We start from the raw sequence: 10,742 nt of genomic DNA, 5'->3' as shown, positions 1-10,742 counted from the left end.
GGGTGGGTCTGTTAGGAATCTGCAGACAGATATTGTCTCTATCAGATAATGAGTTACCGAAAGGTAAGTAACTTGTTCAACTGATAGAGACTTGTAGCTGCAGTTTACTTCACTTTAAATAGATACCCAAGTCATACATCCTGGTGGTGGGCTGCGGACAGATTTCTTACACTAAGAACCAAACGGGCAAAATGACTGCCCAGGCAGTAGTGCTCGGCAAACGTGTGCAAGGACTCCCACTTTACTGCCTGGCAGAGGTCCAGGACTGGGATACCCCGAGCCAATGCCATAGTCGCATATTCCCCCCGAGTGGAATGAGCTCATAAGCCCTTAAGGGGCTGCTTTTTAGCCATGAAATAGCAGGTTTTTAATTCAGAGAATGACCCAGCGAGAAATGGTCCGTTCCTGCACTGATTGATCTTTTCAAGCTCCCACATACCCCACAAAAAGCTGGTCATCCACCCGGAAATCTTTTGTGCTATCAAGGTAGAACGACAATGCTCTTTTTGAGTCCAGACGGTTGAGACGCTTCTTTTCCTTAGAGGGATGCGGGGGAGCAAAAATGGTGGGCAGTGTGACTGACTGACCCAGATGGAATGGGGTCACCACTTTTGGCACGAATGAAGCCCAGGTCAAAGCACCACCTTATCCCCAAAGGTTATCATATAGGGAAGCTTGCATGACAATGCCTGCAACTCACTCACCCTCCGGGCAGATGCTATGGCGACTAGAAAGGTTGTTTTGATGGTAAGCAGCCAGAGGGGAGAATTATGCAAAGGCTTGAAAGGCGCGCATGACAAAGGATATGGGCGGAAACATGTGTATGAGCCCTTTTAAGAATCTATTTACACTAGAAGATTTAAACAAGGAGGGTTGGTCCGGCAGCCGCAAGAAAGTAGACAGAGCAGAAAGATAACCCTTATGAGTACCCAACGCAGAGTTCTGCTGGGCAACAAAGAAAAGAAGCATAGTAGATAAAGAAGCAAAAATAGGGTCAATAGGCCTTTCTGTACAATGTTTTACAAATTATTGCCAACGGCAGGCGTATACCGTCTTAGTGGAGGGTCACCTGGCTGCCAAAATAACATTACGTACTTCGGAAGGAAGGTCGAAAACTATCAACTGCCGCCGCTCAATCTCCACCCATGGAGGCAGAGAGTTGTCAGATTCGGGTGGAGGACCCTCCCCTGCTGCTGTGACAGAAGATCCTCCTGAAGGGGCAGCCTGATCGGAGGATCAATGCTCAATCGAAGAAGCTCAGCATTCCAAACTCTCCACTCTAAGGCCGAGTCTGCTTTCTCACCAATGAGATGGGATCCATCAACGGGTGTGCCCATGATATTAGCCTAGACATCACCGGAGAAGCCAGATGTTCTTAGCCAAGCATGGTGCCGTAAGGCCACCGTCGATGAAACCGCTGTGCTCAGCGAGTCAGTCGTGTCTAGGTCACACCTAAAGGTGAATTTTGCAGCATCCCTTCCATCCTTCACCGCTTGGGAGAGTACAGCCCGGGCCTCCTCTGGGACCTGTGGTAGCACTTGCACAACCATTTCCCATAGGATGTGGTAGAAATGGTCCAATAAGCATGCTGTATTCACCGACTGCAATGCCAGACTGGTAGAAGAATTTTTTTTCCCCAAGTGTGTCCAGACTCTAGGATTCCCTATCTGGAGGAGCGGAAGGGAACGTGTCATGGGATGTCAAAGCCTGCACCACCAAGCTTTCAGGGGTGAGGTGTTGGCTGAGGAACCCTGGCTCGCCTGGCGCCGGGGACGTGCAATTGTCCTGTTCACAGGAGCCCCTGTGCTAGGCTTGGACCACATCTGTTATTGCTTCATTAAAGGGCAATAGGGCCCAACCCACGATTCCACAGCAGGAACGCACTAGAAAGAGACATTGGGGGAAAGGAAAACTCCTTCCTTCCCCCCGGTGCCTCTTTGTTCCCCCCCAGGAGTAAAAATATACTTTTTATCCTGAGTGCAGGAAGCCATTGCTTCCAGCGCATCCCTGGCCTGCTCTGATGACATCAGTAGGACTTGCGTGCGCCAACATTATCAGATCGCCAAGGGGGAGGTTCGGAGGTGGCAGCAGAAGCGTTTCCACTGCCATCCCCAGTGGGGGCCATGAGATTGGAGGGCCATGGGGGTGTGCGCCAGCGCACCCCCAGTGGGTGGGTGCCAGGACGTATTGGTTATGGCCTCGGCACAGCAGCACCGCAGCCGAGGACATAACCATTATGTCCATGGCACACAAGATGTTAAAGAGGCCTCCCTAGTCACAGGTAAATGTTAGCTGACATCTGGGAAGGGACCTTTTTTTAGCCCCACCTTACTTCTGTCTCTGGGGACACACTTGAAAGGAGGGAAAACATGATGCAAAACAATTCTTGTGCATCCACTGTTTGTGTGCTGGAAACCCTTGCTTTATTCTACCAGACTTCGGTCTCTTGGTTTACTGTGGGTAGAGTGACAGCATGAAACTGTATTTTAGTGTTAGATGTCGAAGGACATTTAGGATTGCCATAGTACACTGCGCATAAATACACAGACACACCCAACTCTCGGGGCCAAAGTTTTATGTTGCTGAAGTCTTACCCCCTCAGAACACTCAGACGTGAGGAGATCAGAGCTGACTAAATTTGCTGTCAGCGACCTGAGAAAAGCCCTGAGGTACTAGAGTGGCTCGCTTTAATACCCCGGGTAAAGAAGAGGACTCCAAGGGTCATAACGCTGACCTCATGTTAAAGAAACAAAAATCTACAAGAGGTTTTTACCTGCAACTACCCAGTTGACCTGGACTGAACCAAAGTCTCTGCCGCCGTTGAGGTCCACGTTGGGGTTGGGTGGGCTGGGGGAGGGGATGGCTGGGGACTTTTGAAGTGAACTGCTGTGGTGGTTTGGGGTTTAGTAGACTCAAGTCAGAAGGTATAATCTTTGACCAGGATAAACCTGGCTGTTGTATCCATCCCGAGCTCTATTGCAGTTAGCGTCCAATTGCGCCTATATCCCGACCATTGGCACTTTGTGCTTCTTGGTGGTACTGCTAATTAAAACAAAGTTATACTTCCAGTTCCCCTTATTGTATTTTTATCATTTTATTTATTACATTTTACTCGATTTCTCAAATTTGGCTTAGGATTTTTATTGTGCTGCATTTCGACTTTACTACTGTTTTGGTACTACATAAGTAATTTAAAATATGGCCCGAATTAACCTGGTCTGATCTGTGCCATAGCTACCAGGGGGTTAAGCTCAGGTGAAGTTACTGACTGAGTATTTACCCCCATAATGGTTGTAATTATTCTTTGAGGTGGGTATTCACCCTAAAATAATATACAAACAGATTCCTCATGTAAAACGTAACAAGGGATCTGTGTGATCCAGGACAAAAACAACAGGACTGCATAAAAGGAGTTCTTTAAAATAAATCACACATCTTGTGAAAACTATTCATCTGAGGGTCCGATTTCTCAATGAACAGTTCATCCACAAGGAGGTGATTATGGGTTCTGCTTCCCCTGGATCTTTGCAGGACCAAACTGGAGGAGTGCCCGGAGTTGTTGTGTATGGTGGTAAACATGCTAACTTCGCAACATGCATGAAGGACTTTTGCATGGAGACGTTTTAAGTCTTCAATATAGAGATTAAGTGGAGAGGAAGCTTTTAATAAACAATAGATTCTAAAGTTACTATTAAAGGCCGTCTTATATATTTAATATCTTATGTATACAGACTGTTTTGCATTAAAGGTAAGTACAATGAAAACGACAAACACTGCGAGAGTGAACAATTAAATATACAAAAAAGACGCTGTTAAAGAACAAGTATGTACAAGGCAAAGCTACGCTAAGGTGCATGCGCAACATCTACTACCAGGTACAGCCAAGTTAATGTGCAAGAAATCTTCAGAGACAGAACAGTGAAAGGTGCAGCTTTTTCATTTGCGTAATGCTGAAACCAAGTCTGTATGACACAATGCCTTCATATGGTCCTCTGGTGGATCCCTGGTTCTCGCTTAAAGGACCCTCATATTGGCACTTTGCTCCACAGCTAACGAGGAAACAAATTGTGTCATCATATCACGTCACTTTTCTTCCAGGTTCAGACTTTCTAGCACCACTTTCTTATATTTTTCAGCCATCTCCCTGAAGTCTTTCCAAACATCGTCTCTCTGCACCTCTTCCAGGTCTTTGGCAGCCTTTGCATTCTGGTCATCCAAATATTTCTAAGGGAAAAACAGACATTGTGAAAATGGGCAAAGTTTTCCAAAATACACAGATACAAGAAACACTGCTGCCTAGTACAGTAGCATTGCTGAGCACTCCGTCCATCATCCCCTTTGGTTTTGCTTTGTTTGCCCTAAGTTGGCAGGGTATGCCCAGACGTGGGTCCCTTGCTCACTTTGCCACTGAATTCAAGCTAGCCTGGCTGATGACGGCTGATTAGCCAGAAACCTGTCCCAGCAATGCTTGTTTCCGGTCCAGGGAAGACATTGCTTGGCAGTTCGGGCTGGCCTGTTCCCATGAAGCACAGGGTCAAGACTGATTTGCATATGGCCATGTCTGAACTGGGGTGGCGGAGTGAGCTAAAGAATGATGATGGATTAAACCCAGATCAGTTGACTGGGGGTGAGTGTTTGCATTGGTCAACACTCCGTCCATCATCCCCTTTGGTTTTGCCTAGTACACGTTTGACATACCATGTAACGTTTGTTCTACCCATGAGCTGTAATGTAGGTGATAGGGGTAGCTGTAGCGATATTGGTGATGATAGCGAGAACAATGGTGATAGTAGTAGTAATTGTGGTGGTGGTGACAATGATTATGGCACCTGTGGTGGTGATACAGTTGTAATGGAGGTAATGAGGCACCACAGTGTCAAGATCTCAAAAGAGAATGCATGTCACTGCCCCCACCCCATAAACCTCACCTTGCAGGGCGGGTGCCTGGCGCTCAACACTGAACAGACATTAGCGGCCACGTGAAGCAGGCACAGCCGAGTAAAGCAGATTCCACAGAGAGCCAGGGTACATAGGAAGGTGGGACAGGGAGCCAGGATCGCTGTAAGCATCAGAGAAAAGTATGGGGTAGAAAAGGAGCCAGGATAGCAGGGAAGCACTCATAGGAGGGTGGATACAGCAGGAGCCAGGATCACCATGAGCATCAGTGAAGGGCTCACCAGAGGGAGTGGGGGTTAGCATGAGCCAGCATTGCTGCGAGCAGCAAAGAAGTACTTACTAGGGGCGGTGAGGTAGAGCAGAAAGTCAGGATCACTGTGAGCAGCAGCGAAGCACGCTCTGGGGGGGTGTTATGGTAGAGCAGGAGTCAGGATCACTGTGAGCAGCAGCGAAGCACGCTCTGGGGGGGTGTTATGGTAGAGCAGGAGTCAGGATCACTGTGAGCAGCAGCGAAGCACGCTCTGGGGGGGTGTTATGGTAGAGCAGAAAGTCAGGATCACTGTGAGCAGCAGCGAAGCACGCTCTGGGGGGGTGTTATGGTAGAGCAGGAGTCAGGATCACTGTGAGCAGCAGCGAAGCACGCTCTGGGGGGGTGTTATGGTAGAGCAGGAGTCAGGATCACTGCGAGCAGCAGCGAAGCACGCTCTGGGGGGGTGTTATGGTAGAGCAGGAGTCAGGATCACTGCGAGCAGCAGCGAAGCACGCTCTGGGGGGGGTGTTATGGTAGAGCAGGAGTCAGGATCACTGCGAGCAGCAGCGAAGCACGCTCTGGGGGGGTGTTATGGTAGAGCAGAAAGTCAGGATCACTGTGAGCAGCAGCGAAGCACGCTCTGGGGGGGTGTTATGGTAGAGCAGGAGTCAGGATCACTGTGAGCAGCAGCGAAGCACGCTCTGGGGGGGTGTTATGGTAGAGCAGGAGTCAGGATCACTGCGAGCAGCAGCGAAGCACGCTCTGGGGGGGTGTTATGGTAGAGCAGGAGTCAGGATCACTGCGAGCAGCAGCGAAGCACGCTCTGGGGGGGTGTTATGGTAGAGCAGGAGTCAGGATCACTGCGAGCAGCAGCGAAGCACGCTCTGGGGGGGTGTTATGGTAGAGCAGGAGTCAGGATCACTGTGAGCAGCAGCGAAGCACGCTCTGGGGGGGTGTTATGGTAGAGCAGGAGTCAGGATCACTGTGAGCAGCAGCGAAGCACGCTCTGGGGGGGTGTTATGGTAGAGCAGGAGTCAGGATCACTGCGAGCAGCAGCGAAGCACGCTCTGGGGGGGTGTTATGGTAGAGCAGGAGTCAGGATCACTGCGAGCAGCAGCGAAGCACGCTCTGGGGGGGTGTTATGGTAGAGCAGGAGTCAGGATCACTGCGAGCAGCAGCGAAGCACGCTCTGGGGGGGTGTTATGGTAGAGCAGGAGTCAGGATCACTGTGAGCAGCAGCGAAGCACGCTCTGGGGGGGTGTTATGGTAGAGCAGGAGTCAGGATCACTGTGAGCAGCAGCGAAGCACGCTCTGGGGGGGTGTTATGGTAGAGCAGGAGTCAGGATCACTGCGAGCAGCAGCGAAGCACGCTCTGGGGGGGTGTTATGGTAGAGCAGGAGTCAGGATCACTGCGAGCAGCAGCGAAGCACGCTCTGGGGGGGTGTTATGGTAGAGCAGGAGTCAGGATCACTGTGAGCAGCAGCGAAGCACGCTCTGGGGGGGTGTTATGGTAGAGCAGGAGTCAGGATCACTGTGAGCAGCAGCGAAGCACGCTCTGGGGGGGTGTTATGGTAGAGCAGGAGTCAGGATCACTGTGAGCAGCAGCGAAGCACGCTCTGGGGGGGTGTTATGGTAGAGCAGGAGTCAGGATCACTGTGAGCAGCAGCGAAGCACGCTCTGGGGGGGTGTTATGGTAGAGCAGGAGTCAGGATCACTGTGAGCAGCAGCGAAGCACGCTCTGGGGGGGTGTTATGGTAGAGCAGGAGTCAGGATCACTGTGAGCAGCAGCGAAGCACGCTCTGGGGGGGGGTGTTATGGTAGAGCAGGAGTCAGGATCACTGTGAGCAGCAGCGAAGCACGTACTGGGGGGTGTTATGGTAGAGCAGGAGTCAGGATCAATGCGAGCAGCAGTGAAGCACTTACTGGGGGGTGCAGTAGGGCAGAAGTCAGGATCACTGCGAGCAGCAGCGAACTACTTACTGGGGGGTGCAGTAATGCAGGAGTCAGGATCACTGCGAGCAGCAGCGAAGCACGCTCTGGGGGGGTGTTATGGTAGAGCAGGAGTCAGGATCACTGTGAGCAGCAGCGAAGCACGCTCTGGGGGGGTGTTATGGTAGAGCAGGAGTCAGGATCACTGTGAGCAGCAGCGAAGCACGCTCTGGGGGGGTGTTATGGTAGAGCAGGAGTCAGGATCACTGTGAGCAGCAGCGAAGCACGCTCTGGGGGGGTGTTATGGTAGAGCAGGAGTCAGGATCACTGTGAGCAGCAGCGAAGCACGCTCTGGGGGGGTGTTATGGTAGAGCAGGAGTCAGGATCACTGTGAGCAGCAGCGAAGCACTTACTGGGGGGTGCAATAATGCCGGAGTGAGGATCACTGCGAGCAGCAGTTGAGCACTTACTGGGGCGTGTGGTAAAGCAGGAGTCAGGATCACTTCGAGCTGCAGTGAAGCGCTCACCTGAGGGGGTGGGGGTAGAGCATGAGCCAGGATTGCTGCGAGCAGCAGAGAAGTACTTACTAGGGGGATGAGGTTGAGCATGAGTCAGGATCACTGTGAGCAGCAGTGAAGCATCTACTCGGACAACAGAGCACACCAGAGCTGGAACCACTGTGAGCAGGAGTGAATCACTCTTGAGGACGGTGAAGCAGAGCAGGAGATATGATCGCTCTGAGCAACAGTGAAGCACTTACATGAATAGTGGGGTACAGCAGGAGATAGGATCTCTGTGAGCAGTAGCAAAGTGCTCAACGGAGGGGGCGGGGCGGGGCTGGGGATAAAGGAGGAGCCAGGATCGCTTTGAGGAACACTGAAGCTCTCATTAAAGAGGTGGGATTAACCAGATGTTCACAGATTGACAAAGACTCTTATGTGTCTCATTGGTTGTTCTGTCCAGATGTCCAAACAGACATTAAAAAAGCAAAATGCTGTCTCCCGCACTGCCTGGCCACATCCAAGGAAAGGTGTCCTGTGGGCTGACGCAATATGTGACTAATATTGCTTACAAGCCAATGGCTGAAGAGGGCTGACCCGCCTTCCAATCTATGTATACTCTCTCTTGGGAAAAACTAAAGTGTGACTGACAAACAGCTATGGCTGAGGCACTCTGACACCAAAGCACCTTCCTGTATGTAGTGTAACTAAGAATATGATGTACTCATATGTGAGATTATTATAAAGTGATGAAATTGCTAAAGCTGATGAAAGGCCAGACCTACAAATTACACCAAATATTCCTTATCACAAAGGCAAATGTGCTTGCACATGACCACAAGACATCATGCTCCCAGAACATTGGCCAGTGCTCTGACATTGAGTAACTATAGTTTTATCCTCTAAATTAGAGAAGCCTCCGGGGATCCTATTACCAGAAGAGGCAGCCAAGAACAACAGACCAACCGGTTTGTTCTCCGAAGGCCAACACTCACTTAGGGCCTTTCTTCACCACTGACCACCAGCTGAATGAGCCCGGATAACAATAGGATTTCCTACTGTCTTGCTTCACTTTTTTTGTTGCAAAGAAATATGGCTGCAATTGACAGAGCCTGTGTTCTGGGACCTCCAACATAGAAGCAGATAAAATAACTGAGATGTTGGCTGCAAGGACTACATGCTGGGATTGTGGGAACTCTCGTGACTTAACTGTTTAGCTTTTACTTATACGAGATGGCATGCCTATTGAAACAATGTCCATTCATGCCTTCTCTTTTCAAAGGACAAAATTAAAACAAAACAAAATGGTTTGAGCAGAAACGCAGTCTTGTGTATTTGTAAACCGAAATTCCATCTTTGTAGGGTTTTTAAATAAACTGTGGTTTTTGTTAAGACAGAACATAGAACAGAAAAAATACTTCTTATAGGATTTGTTATTGGAGAGATTCATTTCAATTAGGTTTCCTTGGTGCCAAGTACACGGAGACTTCAGATGCCTCTGCAGAGCCCATATTGCACCTGGTATAGTACACTAGCAAGATACAAGATGCCAGTGAGAGCTGCTCTCATTGAGACCCAGGTCAAGGGTCAAAACATAAGTATCATAGTCCAAATGTCCTGGACTCGTCTAGGTGGAGGGAAGGCTCAAATCAGCCCCATATCCATGATGGTTCTGATAAAATGTAGTCTCTGTGAAGGAGTCACGTGTAATTTTGTCAATGATGGAAAACCCCAGAGATGTCCACAGGTCGACCATTGACTGGAGATGCTTGACAACTGTTTGAGGAAGCCCGCCTTCAGCAACCAGTCATTAAGGTATGGAAAGGCTGGTAATCCTAACCTCCGAAGATGGGCAGAGACTACCCCCATCACTTTTATGAACACCTCAGGAGCACTGGTAAGGCCAAAGGGGAGCATTGCGAACTGAAAATTCTCCAGACCTACCTGAAACCACAAGTAACATCTTTGGTACTGCAGGGCGGCAATGTGAAAATACACATACTGAAAATCAAAAGCCATGATCCAGGGCAGGCAGAACTTGGGCTAAGGTGAACATCTTGAACTTGTCTTTCTTGTAGAAGAGGTTCAGAGGGCGGAGATCAAGAATATGACAAAGTCTTCCTTCCTTCTTCAAGACCAAAAAGTGATGTGAGTAGCAGCCAGACCCGACCTTTGATGCTAGCACCCTATCTATGGCTACATTCTCCAAGAGAATCTGAACTACCTTCTATAAAACAGACAGGTGGTCCTGCGGAGTAGGAGACATGCCTGGAGGGGTGGATAGGAAAGGTGGGGCATAGTCAGTCTGGATTATGTGCAGCACCCATCTCCCTGATGTGATGCTTTGCCACCTGTGAAGGAAATAATTTATGCAACCTCCAACCAGGTGAACATGCACCACTGCGGGCAGAGTAACTGCTTTTGCATTGACTTTGGCAGAGGGAGGTGAGGTTTAAGGGGTCAGAGGATCTGGTAGTCTGTTGCCCCTGAGGGCCAGGACACTGTCAGCTGGACCCCCCCAGTCTCTACCTCGAAAGGATTAGGAGACCTGTTGCATCAGAGGCATGCTTTGGCATTGCCTTTGCTGAATGCTTCTTTTGAAGCCTTGAATGGTATGCTGTTGTGGGGGAACTGCCACATGGATTCATAAAGACCCAGGAAGCGCATGGTGGCCTTGTTTTCTTTAAAACGCTCCAGGGCTGAGACCGTCTTTTCTTCAGAGGCTGGTGCCATCAAATGGAAGGCCACTGTGATGCTTTAAGTATACAAAATAGTGTTGGATGGAATGCTTGAATTATTCATAGCCACTGGTAGTCACTCGGGCCGCAACCCAATCCATCATTATTTTGCACACCATGGCACCTCAGTTTAGACCCAGCTAGATGCTTCCAAGTAAAAAGGGTTAAAATAACTTGTGGTACTAATTTGAGATGACGGCTGCTCTATAAACTAATCTCCTTACACAGGAGTGAATATGCTGCGCAATAGGGGGGAGAGGGCAGGGGGCAACGCATGTTCTAGATTGGGTGTATGTTTATTCTCATACCTGGCAGCCGTTGACTCTGGTCAAATAGGAACAGTCCAGCCCGAACTACTAAAGCCAGGTCCTCTCTGAACTGGAACACAAGCACCTCAGGGCGGTTTTGCCCTGGTTATGGGCTCATCAG

General features: G+C 49.6%; 1 protein-coding gene across 3 annotated transcripts in view; it reads right to left on the bottom strand.

Annotated features, from left to right (window-relative positions):
- Window positions 1–3,685: 3,685 nt before the first annotated feature.
- Window positions 3,686–10,742, bottom strand: part of NDC80 (NDC80 kinetochore complex component) — a 252,088-nt gene continuing 245,031 nt past the window's right edge. For all 3 annotated transcript variants that reach the window (XM_085621026.1, XM_085621025.1, XM_085621024.1), the window contains exon 17: window positions 3,686–4,224. In XM_085621026.1, coding sequence (XP_085477152.1) covers window positions 4,084–4,224 — 141 coding nt within the window. In that variant the 3' untranslated portion in view covers window positions 3,686–4,083. The remainder of the gene's footprint in view (window positions 4,225–10,742) is intronic.

Source organism: Triturus cristatus, chromosome 8 (assembly GCF_964204655.1).
Source record: "Triturus cristatus chromosome 8, aTriCri1.1, whole genome shotgun sequence".
Lineage (NCBI taxonomy): Eukaryota > Metazoa > Chordata > Amphibia > Caudata > Salamandridae > Triturus > Triturus cristatus.
This window is presented reverse-complemented; position numbering and strand designations above follow the sequence as displayed.